The following is a 24,441-nucleotide window of genomic DNA, read 5'->3' on the forward strand; positions in this document are numbered from 1 at the left end:
AAGAGGGTCGCCCTCCAAATTACTATTGGCAGCAAGTTAATAGAAGAAGTCGAAAGTTTTGACTATTTGGGTGTGACATTTCAGGCTAGCCGCGGATGGGCCAAACAGCTATCCAGGGCAGCAGCCACGCTGAATAAATATAGTGGAGCAATTTTGGATTTTTTTAGTCATCACTGGAGTGGTGCAATTTCACCTGCATTAGAGCTATATCAGAGGCAGTCTGTCTCAGCTGTCCTCTACAGCTCAGAGCTATGGGGGTATGAGAATGCAGAGGCCCTTCTAATAAGAGAAAATAACTTTTTTTTAAATGTTTGCAATTACCAAAAAGTGCTCCGACCATACTAGTGCATTTGGAATGTGACACACTGCCTCTGCGGGAAATGGCCCAAAATGCCGCCCTCACAATTGCGACGGCTGAAACACCCCCTTTGCACCACATATATATGTGGGGGGTTATGGGATATTATAGTAATATGGGGAGGCTGCGGTCTATCCCCGCATATCTATGTGGAGTAAAGGGGGTTTAATTAAAAAAATTAATTAAAAGAAAATTAAAACATTTTAAAAAATTTCAAAAAGGCATTTTCGGCCATCGCAATAGATCCCCTTCAAGTCCATCTATTATGTATCGGCCTGTCTCCCTTTGGGTCAGATTGTGGACTAAACCACCCCTTAAACCGTGTAGGGAGGCACTGGTATATATTACTTACCCAAAGGGCTGGACTGGGAACCAAAAGTGGCCCTGGACATTTTTGTCAAAGTGACCCCGTATTTCGCCAAAGGAGTGAGCACAGCGCGTGAGCCCAACCCTCCTATGAGGGGATTGGGAATATCCCCCAAGAAAAAGTTGAGTAAAATTAGACAAAATGATGGCATTAAATGAATGTTTTAAACACATATGGATTAAAAAGTCATGTTGTAATAAGAGATTTGACCCCAATACTGGACGCAAGACCACAGACCTGGCCTCCGGGACTGAGCAAAGTACTCATGATGTGACCTCCACAACCAGTTGCAATCCTAGAGATGTGGCCTCCTGAATGTTTAATATGGACCCCTTACAACAGCCTCCTGCAGATCCCACACAAGAGCCCACATATTAACTGCAAATCAAAAGGAGGCAGATGATTTGCAGTACCAGCCATGTTCTGTGGAAAACGCACCTTATAACAATCCACATCAAAACCAGCCATCGCCCACTTAGAAAGAATTAAACATTTTGAGCTTTTGATCTTCAGCTGTACCACGCCTCCTAAAAGGAAGTGCATTGAGACAATTCGGTTTGCAGTGCTGCACTATACAAGTCCACTCATTCATTAATGTAGTCATAGTTCACCCTCAAATGCTATGTGGTAGAGGTCCTGGACTATAGAAGGTTCTCTCTTTAAAAATCCACAGAGAAGCCAACCACCTGACCCTTAAAAATAACATAAAAATGCATCTTTTTTATGCTCTGCAACGTCTCTGCCTCCCATAGAAAAGCGCTTCGAGACGATTCTCCTTGGCACTCAAGCTATGAGCTTTCAATTTGCTCCTCTGAAACTACTAGAGTACTTCAGCAGCAACCTATGCCGACTACTACGGACAGTTTGTGCATACTTCATACAAGATTATCCCACAAAAATATTTGGACCCAAACTAAACACTGTCATGATGCCATCTTACATTTCCCATAGATTCCGGTATTATTTAGAGGCGGGAATAGGCATTTTTGTATTTTTGGAAAGATTCTCCCAGAAGTGCACAGATCCCATAAAAGCACAGCCCTGATGAACTGTTTAGGCCCGAGGCAGCCAAACACACCCGGAACGTGAAGACAGACCACTGCCCGCATGGCGGGGGAAGCCAAGGCATTTAAATAAATGGTGCGCGGGCAGCCAAGCTTCAAGGGGCTCCATTCGTTTTTTTTAAACATACACATAGAGAAAAAGCATGTAAGTGAAGCAAAATACATGGAGCTCGGTTTACATAGGAAGCCGAAAACGGCCAAAAACAGTGCCAGATTTCATACACCTCCAGAGTCTGACTGTGAGCACTGCAGCCCCTGAAACTCACATTCAATTCTCCTCAGGAAAAGGAACTAGCACGTTGCTGTCGGTCGCAAGTGAGACTTTCTTAATAGCTAGCAATCAGTGCTGTAGCTTTTTCAAGGTGCATTGCAGTGCATTTCGCCTGCGTTATTCTGACTAAGGCCCTGGACGGCTGGGCCTGGTGGTTAAGAGTGTGCTCAGTTGCTTGAGACAGGCAGCAGCAAACATTCACTAGTACTTCATACTGCGGAGTGGAGTTGCTCCCGATCTTAATGTAGATTAAAGCCAAAACCTCTATTTAGCAAGCAAAACACTTCATCATGAAAAGCTGGACGATATTACCTTTCCTGGCGATTTATGATTAATAAACAGCCATGCACCGCACACAGGGAGATTTGCGTTAGCAAAGCGTGAAACGAAGAGGGAGCTGAAGAGGAATGGCATTAGGGTAAAATGGCAAGAAAAATAAGGACAAATTAATACCCAATCACAACATTCGATGGCCCAAGGGACTAATCGAACAAATAAAAAAGAACATTAAATATAATGTTGGATTTCTGTGCATCTGCACTTTCCTGATGTAGAGCCGCGCGTTTCTACCCTCGCGAGAGTTTCTGGTTTTTTATAAGTGCGCAGTTTATCCAGACACCCTTTGGAGATTGGTTGTTATTCATAGGAGCCAAGACGCGCCCCGGGTCCTTATCCCACATAAACACGCTGGGAGCACCTTGCAGACCCATTCCTCCCCTCTACCCTGTTTCTTTCCCACCTAGCCCTTTCGTTCCGCAATTACAATAATTTCTTGGCTAACTTGCTTATATTTGCAACACGCTTCTTCACAATAAACCAATACCCTCTGGCTGTAAAATAGCTGGAGTCCGGTTTAGGACTGCAAGGAAGGCAGGTGCTGCAACAAAAGCCCAGTACTTCCAGATCGGACCGAAAACAGCGCACGTCCATCCAAATAAGCCCAAAAAATAAACACGGACATAAAATGCTGTGGATGTGTCTCAACAATTGCATTCGCACGATCATCGCACCCCTCACCTCACCTGAAATCAAATGGCGGACCGGGCGGCCTGTCCCTGAGCACGCTGCTCGTCTCGTCACTCAGCAGCAGCAGCAGAGTCAGCCCCACTGAGGTCCCTGCCTGGGCTGTGCCTGCGCTGCAGTGCACCTGCGCACAGCAGACAGTGTCTAGGGCAAGGCTGCAGGGCACATGTGGCTTGTTCCCCGGGGCGGTGCCCATCACAAATGGAGCAGCCCCGGCTACAAGAAATGCACCAGCCAGTGGCCACAGTGATGGCGAACCACCCAGGCTGGACTGTATGTTTATCATATAATGATATCCTTCCCGAAACAACAAAAGAGGCCCTATGCCCCTGAGGCCTAGCGGAGGACGTCCCGGTGTCCCGATGGGTCAGTCCAGCACTGCTTACCCAAATAAAAAATGTATTATTCTACCTGAAAATGGGTGACTTTTGGAATGAGCAAGGTAGGCTCTTTAATTTGAGCTGGATTCAAATGAAGCCCCTAATAAAACAGAGAGCTAGGGCAACGTTCCTTCTTGAGGCTTCAAAGTTAAGGTTAGGTAAGGACTGCCTATTTAGCTCAGAGACACATATATGGTTTTAAAAACCTATGTGGATCAGATCAGGCCTGCCACTGCAAGATGACTATACTTGAGGTTAAGATTAGGTATATTGCCTATCACTGCTTTTACAGCCAAATGGAATGGCCTTGGTTCTGCCAGATGCCCCGTGTGGTGCCCCTGAGAAGTCAATATCACATTTGATGTTATTTTGTAAACCATTCCAGCGGCTAAGGTGCCCTGCCCCCTCCCCCTTGTTCAATCTATGTATACAAGGAATTGTATGTGAGTTAGTGAGGGGGGCCAGGACTGCCCGAAGCTGGCCACAACCAGGTTCCCAGCATTATTCTACGCTAGAGGCAGGGATCAAGTCATGGTCCAGCGCCGTGGAATTTCTGGTCCAATCAATTACCCCACCCAATTGTGGGTGATGTGGCCTGTTTTTTACATAGAGCATGGATCTTGAGGAGAAAAATGGGAGCACTTCAACTGGGCAACAGGCTGCAAGTATATCTCTGCTGCTGCCCCAGTAATCCCTTTGGGACAGTTAATTGCCATCTTGCTATGTTATTTGTGACTACATGGCGAATCGCTTGAACATTCTTTTCTAGCAGTCATGTATTAGTTTTGTTTTTATATCTTTTACCAGTGTTATTGATTTTGTGTATTTGTGATAACTGATTGTGTGATTTTAATGTATTTTATATTTTAAATAATGTAACTTGATGACTTAATGTCAAATAAAGGTTTAAAGAAAGACATACATACTGTCAGAGCTTTTATTATTTTTCTCATTAGCCAAGTGCAGAAACGATGAACGCAAGGCAACAAAGAAATGCAGAGCAAGCTTGCAGATGCTGATGGCAACTAATCCTATGGAACTACAGGATCACATAAGGAGCCTGGCATGACCAAATACAACTAACCGATAGGAAACATAGTACGATATAAGTGTGTAGAAATCATGGTATAAGTATAACAAAGATCACATACGGCCACAAAGTCACAGGGCGAGAGATGAGGGGAAAGCAGAAAAACGCTGCTCATAGCCAAGGTCAGAGACAAGCAGCACATTCCAAACCTAAAATGATAAGGGGCCATCTGCAGAAAAACAGAATAAATCCTCATAATTGCAGACCAGAAGAGCTTGATTTTGTGGTCCTCAGCAACGTGATGCGGCCAAGCTTGACAATGGTTATTCACCCACGATGGGAAGATGAACATTGCTCAGCAACACAGACATGAAGTGAAACATGAACAAGTTAACAATGTTGCAACATTGAAAGCACTCTCACAGGCAACAATGGTACTCTTAACAGATACATTGGGTACACATAGTCATTCTCATCACCTTGAATAGGTGCACAGAGCGCTGAGAACGGAGCTGGGTACCAGGCCCAAGGAGACCAGTTCCAGACAATCAGGGGACAGAAATCCAGGGGTTGGTGGCAGGGGGCAAGGGCCAATGGTAACCCTGCAACAATGTAATAGATATTTTCATGAGGAAGGGGTAGGCCATCCACCTGACAAAAGGCCAGTTGAGTAAGATCTATAGGGGCAATCCATAGTGTATAGCACTCTGAGCACCCAACCAAAAAGTGTGATAGGTTTTTTGGGGAAGGCCCAGGTTGTGACACCATTCTGTATTAATAAGGGTTGACACAGGTTTGCGAATGGTGATTCTGGAGATTTTTGAATGTTCTGTGTGATCCCTGTCAGTTTTTGTAATAAACAACAGTTCTAACTTGCCCTTGGCTGAGTCCTCCTTTTGTTCTGGGCAAGTGTTGTTGGGCCCTTGGGAGCTGAACGGGTGAGCTTTTAGTAAGCTGCAGACCTCTGGAATGCCAGACATCACCACCAACAGGCTATATATTCAGGAGGGTTGTGAGCTGCCCAAACAGTGTTAGCACAACAGATTCAAAATAAAAGAATGTCCAGTCAAGGTTCTAGAAAAAATCAGAATTGTAATAAAACAATTTAAACAGCTACCGTAAACAGTAAAATCCCTCTCCTGTATGAGGTACACAGATAATGCAGACTTTAGATATGAAAAGACACTCTGGATTGATAAACAGCAGTGTTCAGGCAAAAGATTGCAGCAGCAGTGTAAGTGTTCAAGAATATTCCTTTAAAAGGGTAAGAATGAGGATTTAAAAGTAACTATAGTCCTTGAAAGTGGACCAAGGGTGTAGGGGCACAGGGCCTTTTCAAATACCTTTTGTATCTTGTCCTCGGTGCTCACCCTAGTGTTGAGACAATCAAGCCACGCCGTACTATTGGCAAATTGGCATTGAGTTGTTTTGAGGCACGGGCTCCCATTGGATCGAGTCAGTGTTCAAGACGTTTGTTGGTGGTCGATTTGATGGCGAAACAAAGCTTCTTTCGAGTCAGATCTGTGTTCAAGATGGCGAGTTGGAAGGATTTCAGCCGGTTGAGTTTGAGCTTCAGATTGTATTTATTTATTTATTTATTTATTTATTTATTTATTTATTTATTTATTTTTTAAACAGAATATTTTGGATTTTGCATTGATAACCAAAAATCCCTGCAGCATGACACAACTTCTGTTACATACAGGTCCCTCTTCAATGCCCCACTCCCATTCCCCCTTTGCCTTGTGGTCCACTTCATTATTGTTACTTCTCATGCTTTTTCTTCTCTTAGGTATAGTCGAAATTCATATGAATTGTGCAGAGTCCTCTCAATTCCACACTCGGGTTGTGATTACCATTGTTCTCAAGTAGCATTTTCCACCTCCCACATATTCTCAGATGTTTTACTAGGCAGTCTCTTTCTGTATATTACTTCTTCTAACGATTGACATTGGCCCATACCCTCCTTATTTTTTAAAGGTTCTGCTCCCCATTCGGCTGCAAAATCCTTTTTTGCAACCAGCAGCAGGTTGAGATTAGTTTCTTTTCCCATGTCGTATTCTTCTGAAGTATGTAGAAGGACCAGTTTAGGACACAGTGGAATTGGTATTCTACTACATTCAATAGTTTTGTTAATATCCTATTCCTGTAGGATTTGATTCTCAGGCAGCTCCAAATTAGGTGAAAGAAGGACCCCACTGCTTTTGTATATTTGAGAGAAGTAGCTTCAGAGACCCTGCTAATGGATGAAGCCTCTCCTATGAGTAATATTTGCAATGCAGGATTTTGTATTGCACCAATCGTAATCTACTGTACATATTCACCTTTCACTTCAATTAGTGCCTCAATCCAATCCTCTTCCTCAACTAATCCCAAGTCAATTTCCCATTTCCTTTTGAACTTTGTCAGCAGCACAGAGGTGAAATTATTAATCGTCTGATATAGTATCATAATTGCCTTTCCTACTAGCTCTTTGGATAGCACATTTATTTCAAGGGTTGTGTGTTCTGAATTATCCATTTCGCCCAAAACTGTTTCTGGGCAGTGTGCTTTAAGCGTGTTACATGTATAGTTCTTTTGACGTTAACTCCACTAGTATCTGGAAATGTGCCTACCCATATTTTTGCATTATGTCACCAGTCCTTTTAATTCCCCTATCACTCCTGCCTGGTTGATTACCCAGTTTATGGATTTCAGGAATGTCCGGGTTCTCCCAAATTGGTCACCATTTGGTGATCCTTCCATTCCCCTTCCATTCCACCCCACTGCACAGGTAACCTCCCTCCTGGTCTATGTTACCCCTTGCCCTGCTATTGGTAAATCCTTCTCACCTGGACTTCCATATAATATTGCAGTGGGAGTGTTGTTTCATCATCGATAAATCCAGCTTTGTGTGGGCCCTTGTCATTCCTCTGAATATCCATTCATTCACTTTATTCGCTGTCACAAGCTGCGATGCCCAATAATATTTCTGTATATCTGGTATGCCCAGTCCCCATCCCAGACTGACCATGGAAGGATCTCAATGTTATGTGTGGGATTCCTTGTCCCCAAATAATGTTTCTAAGGAATGTCTCTATTAAATTTTTTTAAGTGATTTTGGGGGATTGCAGGGATTACAGTCCCGAAAGTAGCCGGTCTAAGATCTTTTTTTCTGATAAATGTATGTGTAATCTGATGCTGAGTTACTTGAAGGGTTTGTAGTGAACTGTAAGGGGCAGCCCTCCGGTATCAAAGCAGGACCCTGTGTAACTGTGAGAAGTACCGATTTGCCCCAATTAATATTTAATCTGCTATAATTGCCAAACTTGCAGATGAATTCTATTAGTCTAGGGCTGGACAATTGGGAGTCCCCTAAATAGATCAGCAAGTCATCTGCGTTCAGCTAAATTTGGTCTTCCCACCCACCTGGCCATTTGAAGCTCCTAGATGTTCGGTCAGATGTGATTCTGTCGACCAAGATTTCCATTCCCAGAAGAAATAATAATGGGCATAGTGGGCTCCGCAAACGAGTGCCCCTCTGGAGTCGGAAGCATCACAATGTGAAACCTTTTACCGTGACTTTGGCCAACAGGTTAGCGTACTGTAGTTTCACCCAAGATATAAACCGGTTGCCAAACCCTGCCTTCAATATCACGGACCACAGAAAGTCCCATTTTACAGAATCAAAGGTCTTATCTGAGTCTAGAAACATTATTGCATGAGACCCTGCAGTATGGAGGATTTTGCAAGGTCATTGTGAAGCCTTCTTAAATTCAACCTGGTAGCTCTACCAGGAACTAACCCACACTGATCTGGGTTTATCAGATGACCTATCACGTTAAACAGAGGGGTTCAAAATTGAGGAGAGCTGGTGGCATTTTAGTGCTTGCTTGTAGCCTAGAAGAGCCTGGTTAGCTTGACACCAACCGCTACCAGGAGCTAACTTTGGCTCCCAAGACCAACAGATGCCGAACAAACACACCTATGTGAATTGCACTTAGGCCTTTGGGACAATCTATATATACGCATTAGTACATAGCTATAAGACATTTTAAAAAAGGACTAAAAATAATTAACTAAATGATAGGTTTGCATTTTATGTGGAAGTTAGATTTGCAGAACGCTATGTACTAGCTCCTTGTTCCCCAGTGGTAGTCGCTGGACCCTGGGTAATGCTGGTTACCCAAAAGCTGCATTTAGCTCTTGCTTATCTATTCTAATTTCGATCCCGGAACAGTCTATTGCTAAAATCTTTGCATGGATTTTAGTTTCAGCGTTTAGTAGGGAAATATGAGGAACGCGATTCAGAGGACTTCCCTTTCTTATGCAATACCACAACTTTGGCCATCCTTAAATCTCTTAGCAGTTCCTCTTTATCATAAAACTCCTAGAACAATCACCAGCATTGCCACTTTGAGCACTTCATTCCCGGATTTCTTTCCAGAATTCAAATGGGATCCTCTTTCAGGTGAGGGGTTTTCCCATACGGCAGTAGGAGTATGGATAGTGTCTAAGTATCTTGCACTAATTTCATCATTAGGTCCCTCGACCTCCCTGTAAAAGTCTTGATAGAACTGGGCGAAAGTGGGTTCCATGTGTTAAAATTGCAACAAAAATGGCCGTGGACACAAAATATTGGGGCAAAAAGGCAGTGGTTTTGCCGCCACAATCCATGTAAAGGATGCGGGGGACATATATCTTGGGTGGCCTAGGCAGGAACTCTGTCAGTATTTTGTTGAATAAGCGATGTGTCCATTTCTGGACCCTGACTAGTTTTTGGGCCCCGCTATTGTAGAAATGTCTTTTAACCTATACATTATATATTTTGGTAGTCTGAGTTATGTTCTGTGTTCTCCGGGTTTTTCCCTTTTATACGTAAACTAATCTCCGGTATTGATGCCATATTCAGTCTATTGATGACAGCTTGTTTTGTTTCAGTTTTGTGTGCTCCCCAGTTGTTCCCCTGGTGCCCGGATCTGACCTTCCGCATCAATCCTCAGGGAATCTTTAAAGGGGTTTATGAATCCTGTATTGGTGTCCATGGATTTAATGTCAATTCCTCCTATCGGATTCTTCTGTGAACTTAGTTTCATATATTTATTCGGAGGGGATTTTGGTTCCTCCTTAGGGCCAGGAGTGGGGCCAACTCCCGGATGAGGGGAACCTCCACTCCCTCCTGCACTTTGGGATCTGGTCCGTTGCTACCCCGATGCTCCTGCGCCTCACCCACCTTTTATTTGGCCTGAGGAGTGAAGAGACGGTAGGGGGAACACCACACCGCTGAGAAGCAGTGCCTGGATCCAGTCCATGTAGCGAGGATCCTCAGTCCCCCGTCCCCACTTTGAGTTGTGTACCGCTCCTACCCTGGCGCCCAATCACTGCTCACACCATTTCTTGGTTTGTGTGGGAGGAAACCTCTGTAGGCCGCTGCCATTAGACACACTTCTGCTGATCTCTTAGGCTCCTCCATGCTCTCAATGTCATTCGCCTCGCGATCTTAGGCTTCCCGAGTCCACGTCAGATAGTTCAGCTTTACATATGGCTGTTGTCACTCCATGCTTTTTATCCATCTTCCGTCTTCCCCCTTCATCTCCGGTCCCGGCCAATTTCCTTTGTTCAATGTGGCAGGCTTTATTTCGGCATTTGCTTTGCCGTCGGAGCAGAGTATGGAACAGCTCACATCTAATACATAGCGCCACACAAGCACTCCCGGCGCTCGAGGTAGTTGCTTTCACTGAGTCAAGCTGGTGATTGGGCTGATTTGATGCAGTCGGCTGCAATGGGTCAAGCCAGCATCTGGACGGCTCGAAGAGAAAGTACATGATTTGAACAACACACAGTGCCGAAATCATTACTGCGGGTCCTGCAGTGGCTCGAAGTGAATTGAGTGAGGATGAGCCAGCTCAAAGATGTCTTGAGGCAGTAAAACTGCGTTCCAACTGCTTCTGAACTTCTGGTTGTCTGGGTGGCACAATCAAGTGTCTCCAGAGACAAGGTGTGTCCTTAGTTCTGCACTTTCAGTCCAGGAAGCTGTCTGGCACCTACAGGGGGTCATTCACCTCCAGTGGCAGGATAAGCAGAGTGGCCTTGGTCCACAGCAGTGACACTCCCACTGTTCCCTGGGGATGGTTGGGGAACAGAGCTTTCTTCTGTCTTGGAGCTTTATGTCTTCACCTCTATGGCAGAGGATTTTGAAATAGGCTGTATCATCCAGATTAATTATTTTTGATCTTCTTAGAGTTGAGAGATGAATGAACCAAGGACACGAAGTCCTGCGCTTATAGGTAAGGTAAACTGCTCCAGTGCATTGGTCCAAAGCAAGCTTGTTGTCAGGGATTCAACGCTTGCTGTTGTAACAAGTGTCCCTTACCGTTTGACATCATACCCAGAGTGGTTGGTCTACAGAAAGGGTTGTATACGAATTGATCGTTTTACAACTGCTCGAATAATGACAATTGACCTTTTCACAATTGACCGAATTGTGAAGGTCAATTGTACCATATATGTGGGGGGAAACCCCCCACAACCCCCCACCTAACACCAAACCCCCAAAACCCATATATATATATATATATATATATATATATATATATAGAGAGAGATATATATATATATATATATATATATATATATATATATATATATATATATATATATATTTATATTCGGTCAATTGTGAAAACGTCAATTGTGACCCTTTAAATTCGGTCAATTGTTCATTCGAACAATTGTAAACGACCAATTTGGGTAATACCACAGAAAGTGGAGGGGGAGGATGATGTATAGAGCCCTAGCAGAAACCAAGATGGAAGAATCCCTATCCAGGCCTATACTTCCTCTGAGCTACTCAAAATCCACTCCCTTCACATGTCTGTTGACTTCAAAAGGGATCAGCACCCTTGTATGAGTGTGGCTTTGCTATGTCAAGGCTGCCTTTGAAGTGCCAGTTCCCAGGGGTCTGCCAGGAAGGGTTCTTGCACCCTGGGAAGAAGTTGTTGGCCTTCCTCATGGAGCTCAAAGAAGCAGCTGTCAGGTAATTGTCCCACATGGCTGTTGTAGAGACAGCCAGGCCAGACAACTAATACCCATCAACCCTGTCATGGCTAAAGTTCTATTCACCCAGATGACACAATATGATATCCAAATGCTGTGACTTTATAACTGTGATCCTAGTAGACACCATGCCACAAACCTGTCATAGCTTATATTTTCTATTTAACGTGCCATCGGGCTGACTAGGCACGCGATTATTATGTTTTTGAACCGGCGCTGCAGAAGATTAAAGAGCCACATCTACCTGCTGGATCTTTGTGTTTCAGCAGTTGTCAGTAATGTGCATGTGACCTATGAACCTGCCCTGTTGCCACTGGACGCACTGGCATACAAATCCGACACATGTAAAAACAAATGTAAAAACAAATGAAAGAACATAATGCATTTAAGTGCAATAATGCAAGCCGACATGGGGCACAGAGCTCTACACTCCAGAGTGAACAGCCTTTTGGCCACATTATACCCTCCCATAGGAACAGTGACATGATTGGTCATGACAGTACCGTACAGAGGATGCACTGATGTGCACCCCTCGATCCTTAATAACAACCACATCACAGTACCAAACAGAAAGGCATACAATTGACTAGACAGCACAACTTCACCCAGCATATATTGCTGAATCCAAAGGAACAATAGGCCAGTAAAATGTCATACAATAAGTGCGACGTTGCACCTGTAAGAAGGACGCAACTAAGGAGCCAAAGGCATTCACCATGCCACTGAATCTACAGCACTCCTCCATCACAGTCATTGTAGGGTCCACACACCCCTAAAGTCATGCATAGAGAGATTCTCTGTTTTCTCAATGAAGTATCTGAAGCTTGTGTTACACATGCTGCAATGTACAATGAGGCCTATGTATACAACATAAACTACCATCAATAATCATGGCACTTATCTATTGCAGGTGACTCCGGCTATCCACTGCTGCCATGGCTAATGACACCCATCAGAAGGCCTGGGACTCCACAAATGGCGTACAATAAGGCACATGCACAGACCCGTGTGTCCCAAATGGTGCACAATGAGGCTCATGCACAGACCAGAGAACAAATTTGGATTGCTCAAGGCAAGATTCTGGTGCTACACCGGACAGGTGCGACACTCATGTACAGTCCTGCGAAGGTGAGGAAGATGGTCATGGTTGGTGCAATGCTGCACAGCATGTGCATTCAGAGGACTGTCCCTATGCCTCCATAGGAAGACATTGGCCACCCAGAATCTGACTGATGTTGAAGGTAATCAGAGACCACCTCAAGGTGGACGTAGTCACCCTTTCAAGGCCCCCTGAATGGCATTCCGAATGGCCTGAGCGTGTCCCAGCTGCTCCTCTGCGATGTCCTCCATACGTTTCTGCCTCTGCTCGATTTGGCTCAGTCTCTGCCATATCGGATTGAGCGTTGTTGTGAGGACCAGTGATGGTGGTTCATGGAGCGTGTCCCCTCCACCCCAGATGCACATGGCACACCATCTGCAGTGTCATCATCATCATCAAGAGTGGAATCACTCTCTTGATCATGATTCCACTGCAGAGGCTGGCCTGTTTATGTAGGCGAGGATGTGGTGGTGAGAGGGGAGTGGAAGGGAAGTGATTGAGACTTCAGCTGATGGGGCAGTCCCCTTGTCATGTAAGGAGTGTGGGGAATGTTTGCCTCATTGTCCACTGCCACCCTGAACATTGGCACACTGGTAACCCGAAGCCACCGAGACATGTGCAGCTGTGCCAGCGGTGGCCACTGTGGCTGTCGTGGAGGCACATAAGGCTATGTTCGTGGTGATGGTGGTGGTCACAGCATCACAGCTGCCACCAAATGCTGTTGCTGTCAGGGCATCGGGCACTGTGGTGGTTGAAGGAGTCTTCTTGCCTTTTTTCCCCTCTGCCAGCACTCTGGCCTGCATGGTGGTGCTGGAGTTGAAGTAGTGGTGCCAGAGGTGACTTCTATGCTGCTGCCTTCCTGTTCATGCTGGTTGCCATTGCTACCTGTGATGCCATAAGTGACATGCCATCAGATGCAATTTGCAAAAGGGGTTGTTTGTGTGTTGCATTACATCTTTGTTCTGTGCCTACCCATCCATAACAGTTCTTATGGGGAAGGGTGTGGGTGTTTCACATAGTACGCCAGGAACTTGATAGCTTTGCACCATGCAACTGGTGAATGCATTTGACTGACTGAATGCAGTAGGTGACGTGTCCTTGAAGCCACAGGGGTAACCATAGCAGCGTGGCTGGTTGCAGCATTTCATTGAGTAGGCCTTCGCTGACGTGTGCAGCATCCCTACAATCCTTCATAAGACTTGTTTGTTTGTGGGTGGCATATGCCCTACATTTGTCTTTCTGACTCATTGCATTGCATGTTTGCCTATGCCCCTGTTTGTGAGAGTGATGCTGTATGGCCCTGCAATGCAGAGTTGTTGGTCCATTCAGGGTACATATGCCTACTTACATGTTACACATACAGTACTTTTTTTATTCTGTCCTCTCCCTGCACGTCAAGTGTTGTTGGGTGTAAGCTGGCAGGTGGTCTGCTCATTGATGTGCGTCATTATGGATTTTACTGCCAGCCCCAGTGTCATCAGGTTACGAGCAGTGGAGGCTGTATGTTGTGAGTCTGATGTTTCACATTGCACCTACCAGGCTCGGGTTGGCTGCAGCTCCTTCTCCCTCCAGTATAGCCAGATGGAGGATGGTGCTGACTGTGTACTCCCAGTGGGTCAGGCCCCTGGGCGCCACTGGGACTCCTCCTGTGGCACCTGTCTCCCTGTAGTGTCGGGCAAGGAGACTGCGCACACTGGCCTTCAGGTCTTCCACCTTTTTTGAATGTCCTCACTGCCACCACTTTGTCACCGACCTATGACCAGATGGAGGACTTATAATGCAGTGTGGTCTTCCTGCCACTGGCCCCGTACAACGCATCAGAGTTGACATCTGTGAATTTGCTTCATTTACTGGACACAGATTTTTGATTTCTCCCCTGACATTGCAGATTACCTTAGTTTCCTTGGATGGCTGCTGCAACTTCTCGATCAGCTTCCCCTTTCCATGGGGAAGCTATTTCCGCCTGGCGGTAATTCCTCCATTCTTGATGGCGGTAGCAGTAATTCCAACGATTCCGGGTGGAATTACAGCCAGAAACCCATTTACAGCAGTAATTCCGCCTGATGGAATTACTGCTACCGCCAACAGTGTATGCACACTACTGTTGACTTGTAATAAGGCAGTATTACCGCCGGACTCGTAATGAGCCTGTTAGTACCAGATGACTGCAATCCTTCTTTAGAAGAATCTGCTTTCTGGTCACATTTTTGGAATGTTGGTGGGCAACGCTTTTCACATTCACCAAACCTACCCTAAATCTTTTATGTCTAGTTTTTCCACTCTTTTTTAATTGTAACTTGGTAGTTTTTAAGTCTATTCAAGTTCAAGGTATACATTCAGATCTTGTGTTCACCAAAGTTTAGGCATGTAAAACGAACACCCTAGTATTTCACATAATATTCTATACATTTTCAGGTGAACTTTTTTAAGAGCATATGTATTAATACTACTTTGATCAGATTTGACAGATTCACCACAACTTTAATTCAAAAAGTGTTGGTTCACCAAGCAAAGTGAACATACAAATTTAGATCAGGTGTTGAGAGAGCTTATGCATGCTGATGGATCTTGCATGCTATTTCACGTTTCCCCCCATTTTTTTCAGGTCTCTTCCGTATTTATATATTGTACATATTACACAACTTGTAAAGCACAACAATCACCAGGTAGGTGGTCTATTCATTTATTTATTGTTAGCTTGTTAGGTGCTTACACAATAAGAATATACTGTTTCAAAGCACCCACAGGGCAGTTAGGGAGGCTGGGAAATGCAAATTGCAAACACAATCTTAGGAGCACAGGGGGAAAAGAGGGATGGATGCACATACTATGCCTTGTGAGTATTCAGAAAGTGCAAGTGCAGAAAGGAAGAAGAAAGGGAGGGGTAAGTGCTGGCGAGTCCAAGCTCAAGGGTGAGCCATGGACGAAGTACTAGGAACGATCAGTGCTACGCGGCCTCGACCGCTGGAGGTGTAAGTGCGAGTTTCCAGGGCGGAGTGTGTGCAGATGCAACGTGCTGTGGATAGACAGGAACTGGGGAGAATTGGTGTGGGAGGTTAAGGCCCCGAAGATGCATATGGGTCAAGGACACCAATACAGGACCTGTGAGATTAGCAAAGGAGAGAAGGAGGGAAGGAGGAGGAAAAGAGGAAAGTCTTAAGGAGCTTCCGGAATTTGAGAAGATCCTGCTCAAGGCGCAGGGAGAGGGGGAGGCTATTCCAAAGGAGGGAGCCTGCAGAGGAAATAGAGTGACCCCCTGCCTTCAGTTTAGCAAAACGCTTTACACACAAGGAGTTGCGTGCTAGAGGAGCAAAGTGGTCTAGAGAGAGAGTATTTTGTGAGATAAAGTTGAAGGTAGTGTGGTCGCCTTTCCCAGACAGCCTTGTGGATGATGCAGAGGGATTTGAATTTAATCTGTGCAGCAACCGGGAGCCAGTGAAGACTTTTTAGTGCAGGAGAGATGCAGTCTCTGGGTTTAAGGCCAAGGATAAGTTTTGCTGCACTATTCTGGATAAGCTGAATTGGTCGCAGAGTGGAAGATGGCAGATTCAGGAGGAGGCTGTTACAGTAGTCAAGTCTAGAGAGAACCAGGGCTTGAGTCACATTGAGCCTCTGAGGGAAAGTGAGAAAAGGTACAATTATTTTGAGAAGGAAAAGCTGATAGTTGGACTTCTTGGCTTGCTCTTGAGACCGATGTTAAGAGGACAAGAAGCCAATTAAGGCTTTAAGGGTTTGGCCTTCAAGCTTTATGAGATGCCAAGTGGTCTTGGAAATGTTGAAAATGACAGTATTTTGCATTTGCTCATAAACATACTGTGCATCTGTAACAGGTAGAGCAGGACAGAAGCCATCATTAAGGATATTATGCAATGAAGCTGCAAGTGTGTGTGGATCATTGGATGGAATCAGGGAGCCCATAAGGCTGTGATGATAGTCTCGACCCTTGACACAGGAACACCCCAATGACATCACACATGATGAAGGTAAAGTATTCTTGCCTGGGAACCGGAATAAGGGGCAAATGTGTGCGAATCACTAGAAAGGGGCTGGTTACCTATCAAGGAGTGACCAGCGGTGGGCAGAGAGTGTGTCATGTGGGTAGGTAGAGTGGAATTGTACAGACATTACGTAGCACTGCAAAACCATACCATTCAAGGTAGGAGGATGTTCTGTTAGGAAGTTCATTGTTAATCAGACCCTGCAGGATACTGTGGCATACAATTTAACATTTTACGGCATAAAAAAGCTAATTTTGTGGCATAAAATTGTACTTATTGTGGAATTTTTGCTGCACATTTTTTATTGATTGGAGGGTGCAGTACTGAGAGGTATCAAGAAAGAGGCAGTGTGTGGGGCTACACAAGGCTGTCATTATCTGCACCTTTTGTATCACTTTAATAGGAAAAGATCCAGATGTCCCTGGCTTGACAGAACAATGTTTGCTTTCCTCTACCTTTGTGGATTCATGTTCGTACCTGATAAATATTATTAACTTTATCGCTCATTATCAGCTGTAATGGTAAAAATTGTCCCCTTCTATGTTCTCCCACCCCCAGAGCACCCCCATTCTCCACACACCAACACCCTTAACACTCATCAATTGCCCTCTCAACTTACACTCCCATACCTCTTACTCTGCCTGTCATGCACATATTTGCGTTCTCTGTTACACAGCCCATTCACAACTCGCAATCGCCAGTCCCTGACATGCCCCCAATTCAAACCTTACCCTCCCCAGTTCTCCTGGCAGCCTGCAGTTCTTAATTATTTACAATCTTTCTGCATCTTGCATCCTTTCTCCCACTCTATCGCTCTTCCACCATCCATTCTAGCAATTTTCAGCACACTGCCTTCCTGGCCAACTGCTCCCCCTCGAACCCATTCAATCACCTGCTCTCTAGCCCACAGCTCCATCGCTGCTTTCTGGCCACCGCCCCACCTCTGAACCACTGCTTTCCCTCTGTTCTCTTGCCCATCACCCCCCCATCTCCTTTTCATCTTATATTGTGACTATTACTTAATGTCAAAAATAATTACATTTTGGACCGGATCCTCAAAAAATTGGGCATCTAAAAATAGAGCAGAGGATGTGCTATTTTTTTGGATCCCCCATTTTTGGAATTTAGCATGTCACCTCGTTCTCAAATGTGACCTATGCATTTCCTGGAAGCTGGGCTGTAGCATGTGAGTGTTGGAAGAGCACATTTTACCATAGGGCAAATCCCTGTAAAATGTGCTCCAGAAGGAAACATTTCTATCCCCGCTTGAGGAACAGAAATACAAGTGCGAAAGCAGCAGTTAATGCCTCCACTGGCACATGTAACCAAAAGAATAGCAGGATAGAGCCAGGAAGCCCATTATGCAATGTGCACCCACCTGACCTGCGACCATTCCAAACAGGCGCATGTGGCTGCCTTAGTTTTTTACGCATATAAAAGTGCATTATGTCTGTAAATTCAGGATGAGCTTTTAAAAATTGGCAGAAATGCCCCCTGATCTGTGCAAACGGGTGAAAAAGAGCATATGATTGGGTGCATATAAAATGCACCTGTTCGGATTTCCTTTGTGAATTGGGCTGATACATTTTTGGGTGCAAGTAATGAGATGCGCTAGAGTATCTCATCATTTACGCTCAAAAAGAAGTTTTGGGAACCTAGCCCTTTGAGTCTCTTTAAAAAAACATCAGTTTTTTGTAAAGACATCTTTTTTTTTTGCAACAACAGTTGTCACGTTTTTTAAATACAATTGCTGTTTTCGCAGCATTTTGCATGATCACTTAATCGCAATAAGCTAGAGGGTCCAGTTACTGTAAATGACTCAGTGTATCGAACAGTTTTTCTGTATGAACCTCACTGTGTAAAACCTCTCAAACTCAGTGCCCAAGGGCCTCATTTCTGGGTCGGAAACGCTGCCAGTTTCTCCGCCCAGTTGAGCACAGTGTAATAAAGTTTCTTATTAGTCACAAGGGACACACAGACCAGCTGTGGAGACTGATGTTGTTCCAGGTATGCTTTATTGGTACAATATGTACAGTTCCAGTTACTCTCAGGTATTTACAGTAGTCTGGATGACAGGACAAGGACAGGGATAGGTAGTACAGTACACATGAAGGAGAAGACCCACCGGCCATCCACTCACTCCAGCTCAGGCCCCCAACTGACTCACTCAGAACATTCATACACTGATGCACTCAACATTCTCCTGGCTGCATCATACATCACATTCTATTGGCAATCACTCCAGGCCAGTGACAATGTACAAGACTATATATAACATCTCCCTTTCATACCAGATTCAACCACAACATAACATCTCCCTTTCATACCGGATGTACCCACGCGTGACATCTCCCTTTCATATCAGGTTCATACACACAAACATCATCCTTTCATTCGGGGTGGAGGGAGGTCAGCCAAATACACATCACTCGCCCACTCATGAATCTAAACACAACCAGAATCTCACACAGATGAACTACATGTAACAGATGAGGTGCTCCTGGCAGCACCGGAGGTCTTAAGCTTAAAACTATTACTAAATGAACAATGGTTAAATTCTTAACAGTAACTAATGCAAAAGTGCGCACTATATATATACAGAATGTACATTTGCCGGCAATAAAAAAAAGATTTATCTTTTTTTTTTTAGGCACAACCCTTGTTCAGTCAGTTGGCCAAACTCTTTATGGTGCAACCCTTATTCAGTCAGCTGCCCAAACTCTTTCATGACGCAACCCTTATGCAGTCGGTTGGCCACTTAAGCATCTCACATTAGAGCTTACGCATATAACATATACCTCAAAAAAGAGTATACATACCGCCACATTTTTCTTTGTGGCTCTGGTGGAAATTTAAAATTCTCACCTGGCTTCAAATATCTCCAAAACTAGTACTAGTACTAGTACACATTAACAGGAATACCCTGCACCGCGACCATGAATTACAACACGTGTGTCATGGCCGGGATGGAACACATAACAGTGGGCCACAACATCACACAAACTGAGCAAGACAATGGCCCAAAGTCAATTGCAGGGTATCCAATGTAACTAATGTTTTGTTCAACAACTCTCCAAAGGGTAAATCAGACCCTTAACACCATAACCATAACCATAACATACATTATTCAGTATATAAACATTTCTTGATGATGGTGGAAATTTGAGAAAATAAAAAAAATATATCATTATTACTTTGTGCTTAAAAAGAAAAATTAAATTTGTTTTTTCATTTATATTGATAAGTGTTGCATAAGTCCATGGTGGCTTTTCCAGATTCATTAAGAAAAAAAAATCAAAATAAAGAAAAAATTGTAAATTGTCACGTTTGCATTATTGCCAAACATAATTCAATCCAAAATAATGATGCCAAGGGAAGGGGTATCCCGTAGCTTATTTCACAAATATGCTGCTTGCTCACGTTGTGCCTTTAGTTCCGTTGATGTATATAATAATAAAGAAAAAGTCTTGCAAAATGTTCCTTTCAGCGCCCCAAACTAAAGCTTTCTTAAGGTACACACACGGCAGCAAGTGTTTGCATATTTGCCAAAAACCATTAACTCCACTATTTTGGAGCCAACAGAAAATATATTTTCTTGTAGCTTCTTTTACTTCTCTCCCCCACGTTGTAATTTCAGTTCTGTTGATAAAATAACATTTTGTCTTGCAAGTGTTCCTTCCTGCACCCAATACCACCAGTTTGTTTAAGGCAATCATTGAAATTATTCATTTCCCGGACATGTTTGCTCATCATTCACTCGAAGGGCTGGAGGAGAACAGACCTCGCTGGGCCTCTGATGTAACTGTATTACACGGAGCATTTTTTGAAATTCAGGCAGGATCTTTGATAAAATCAAACTCCAAACTTTATCCATGTTCATTCCACATGGGAGACATGGTTTAATACACAAAAGAAACTTGGCACAACAAAAATGTCTTTCATTACGGGTTGTGCACTGCCTTTATGTATTATTTTCACAGTTAATATTCTGAGTGCATGGAGCTCTGGCGCCACCCAGTGGTTTGCAGAATGTACAGGGTGGTCAATGAAACTATAAAATGCTCCATGAAGTTATTGCATTTCATTGACACACACTGCCCCCAACTCCTACGCTGAGAGTTATCTTTTTACTTATTAATTTGAACGGGGCTCAAAAAGTCAATTCCCAACTAGCAGGGCCCTTTTTGTCTCCATTAAGATCTCTGGGGCATATTCTTCATTTTAGTGCACATTTATATGAGGGAACTCTGGGGAAATTATTGGTTGCTGGGGACCTCCCTCCCAGAGTCCAGTGGCACATATACATTTTCAAACCTGGAGCTGGCAGGATGTTTATTTTTGAGTCTTTGGGGGAACGGTGGGTCACTCTTAGGCTGCTTCCCCCCACAGCTCTCCTTACTGTACATTTTTGTAGCTGCAGCTCCTCAGTTGCACTCTGTCCTTTTAAGTTGTATTTGTCCATATTCCTGGGTTCTTTAACTCTCGTCGCCAATGTAATAAAGTCTCTTATTAGTCACAAGGGACACACAGACCAGCTGTGGAGACTGATGTTGTTCCAGGTATGCTTTATTGGTACAATATGTACAGTTCCAGTTACTCTCAGGTATTTACAGTAGTCTGGATGACAGGACAAGGACAGGGATAGGTAGTACAGTACACATGAAGGAGAAGACCCACCGGCCATCCACTCACTCCAGCTCAGGCCCCCAACTGACTCACTCAGAACATTCATACACTGATGCACTCAACATTCTCCTGGCTGCATCATACATCACATTCTATTGGCAATCACTCCAGGCCAGTGACAATGTACAAGACTATATATAACACACAGCTGTACGGATATAAAACCTCACTCTGCTGACTGGTCCTATTGGATTTACTTGGTGGGTTTCTATCGCACTGTAGATGTTCGCTTAGAAAAGTATTCGGCTCAACGTTGCCATGAGGAAAACATTCTTACAAAATATGCAACACGCCCTCTTTGGTGGGTTACACATTCCTGGCAGTTTTTTAAGTACATACATTGATCGTGTGCTACATTTCCATGAACAGTGTTCGCACAGAAACATGCTGCTTTACCTTTCAGTCCCTGAAGACGAAACCTCCTGTGTTCCACCACTTCATCGCTGGATTTGTATGGACCGTAACGGATTGTCACTTTGGCGTTTTCCGGCATGACCCAAGCAGCTCAAAGGGAAACTGGCTTTTTGTGCAGAACAGACTGGGTAGATGTGCCAGGGCAAGCTAGCGTGGTCTAGGTTTCATGAACAATAGTGGCAATACTGAATTCTACATAACAATAAGAAAATATGAATACACTACAATTAACGTGTTAGCATATAAACAGTACACATACTGCAGAAGCATATAGATATACTAGGTTAATTAAAAGCGTTTTTACGATACTAGCTGTGGGCTAGCTACAAGTTGATCACTGAGCTTGCCGGGCTGATACAACCTGGCCAGGTGTCCATCAATAATACACGCAGGCAATCGGGTAGCTTGATCAACACGGGTTGAAGAGGGCTAGTTTAAAGGTTAGTAGGGCTATGAGCCGGCATGGGAACTAGACTACAGACTGCCGTACCAACTGATCTTCCTCGAGACAATAAACCTCAAAAGGCCATCAAGTGTGCACAACAAACCCGTTAAAGAGGTTATCTGTTAAGGCGCTTGGAGTACTAATTTATCCAACAAAAGTCTTGGGTCAATGCAGGTCAAGAGGCCTCAATCGCGCCACCTACAGTAAAAAGACGGGGGGGGGGGGGGTTTGAGGAAGCAACATTGAGGGGTTATGATAGTTCGCCAAGAGATTCACGGAGGTGTGGCGCGGTTTAGAACGTCAGCCGAGGCATCGTAGTTTTGCGAACTAAATAATGTTTTTTTTTAGGAGATAAAGGGGTTATAGTAAGATATTGCGTGGGACTACAGTCTTGACTGGACGGAGATTGCTGCCCAAGGCTTTTATTCGAGTTACGTCATTTTGAGTGAGGCAGTGCCAGTGCTTGCTCAAGACTGGTTGAAATTAGAGGTGATCAGGCCACCCTGCTCCAGGGGATGTGATGTGCGGCCGTTGGGGGCGCCTGTCGTGGAGACCTCACGGATTTTATAAGGGATCAGTGTCGAAGAGGATAGCGAGAAAAACCGAGTTTGATTATCTTGGCCAGCTGATTCTTGATGCCGAGGAAGGTCGGATAGGTTGCTTTGGTTTGCAGAAAAAATAAGACGGCCACTGGTCAGGACATGCTGCGAAGGAGATGTACAGTAGGTCAGTCACGAAGCGCCACTTCCAGCTTTACTTAGGCTTCTGTCCTCGGCTGTTGTCTAAGGCAACAGAGGGACGCCGTTGCTAAGGAAGTGTGTCACAAATACCGCACGTTCCAAGGCAGGACTGAATCCCTGATAGGCCTGTAATGAAAAGTACGCATGCGCTATTAACCGGTCCGGGCAGGGAGTATGCGCATGTGAAGTGGAATAGTTGTAGATAGAGACTTTAAAATGAGGATGTGTTTAGTACCACGTGTTCTACGTGACGCTCTCTAAGTACAGTGATACGCAGCCATGCTCGTTCGCATTTTTTGACTCACACACTTCCTTTGTTTTCCACGAGTTTCATTTTATCCACCCAAAATATACCCGAAAGAAAATAATCTGTACATCATCACACCATCCTTGCATACATTTTGTAGCACCTAGACGGCCGATTCTCGCAGAGAAACCGGGAGAAATGAATTTCCCCATTTAATGGGGTTAGAATTATTTTAAGAATGAGACAGGAAAAAATAGCAACGTTTTTGTTAACAAAATCGTGAGTCTCCCGTCTAAATCAGGAGGGTTGGCATGTATTATCCTTATGCTTGCTATCACTTCGTCCTCAAGATTCTTTCTTATGAAAAGTTTGGTTAAAGTAATAGGCATTCAGAGTTTATTTTGGTGATTGAATTCATTGACAATTGTAAAACTGCAGTATAACTTCTGGAACACAAGTACCTTAATGCAATATTGTTAAAGATTAGTACATGATATAAACAAGGAAAATTGGGCTTATCCAAAATGATTTTGATATAGTTTGCTTTAATTTTGCAGTTAGGACATCACGTCCAGCCACACCTCTTTATGTTTAATCACAATTGCAAGTACATCCATATTTGGTATAAATCTAATGGTCCTGTAAAAAAACTGAAAGTGCATTTATTTTCCAAAGCAAATACAAAAGTGCCCCTGCCAACACGTGTTTCGACCTATCTGTCTTTGTCAAGGCAAACTATGGGCTTCAAACTTGCTTTAAATAACCCTAAAATACCACTGCTACTCTTGTATGGAGTAAGCAGTGTATTGTTAATAAAGTCCTCAATATTATCGATACTGTATGATGGCAAAATATGTACCTGTTTCTTGATAGCATTATCTATATACTCTGAAAGACCTTCTGTGACCCAGCCTGTACCGCTCACAAATGGGTGTACTTCGGGCAATTTCTCATGTTTCTTATGTAATTTCGGTTAAAAGTACATTATCTGCATAGTTGGTTGTATTCTGCTAAGGAAGAGTTTCTCCTTATCAGTCAATAATCCCCTTCCTGAATTAGTTTTAACAGTCCTTTTACTACTTCCTTAGTTCGATTACCTGTTAATTTGGTGTAGCAACCTGGTGGTTGCAGATGGAGTTTTGCCATATGAATATAATCCTGTCTGTTGAGAATAACAACATTCTCTCCTTTATCGGCTTCTTTAATAACTATATGTTCGTCCTTTGCTAATAGCACTAAGGATTGTCTTTCCGCCTTTCTTAAATTCTGGCATTTTGTTACATG

The 24,441-nt window shown here is 44.0% G+C and overlaps 1 protein-coding gene across 1 annotated transcript in view; it reads right to left on the reverse strand.

Annotated features, from left to right (window-relative positions):
* The window catches only part of C8H10orf53 (chromosome 8 C10orf53 homolog), a 223,422-nt gene extending 200,391 nt beyond the window's left edge, over positions 1-23,031 (reverse strand). Inside the window, exon 1 of the mRNA XM_069610813.1 lies at positions 21,708-23,031. Within this exon, the coding sequence (XP_069466914.1) occupies positions 21,708-21,804 (97 nt within the window). The 5' untranslated portion in view covers positions 21,805-23,031. The remainder of the gene's footprint in view (positions 1-21,707) is intronic.
* Positions 23,032-24,441: the final 1,410 nt, after the last annotated feature.

The sequence above is a fragment of the Ambystoma mexicanum genome, chromosome 8, assembly GCF_040938575.1.
Source record: "Ambystoma mexicanum isolate Mex_15411 chromosome 8, UKY_AmexF1_1, whole genome shotgun sequence".
NCBI lineage: Eukaryota > Metazoa > Chordata > Amphibia > Caudata > Ambystomatidae > Ambystoma > Ambystoma mexicanum.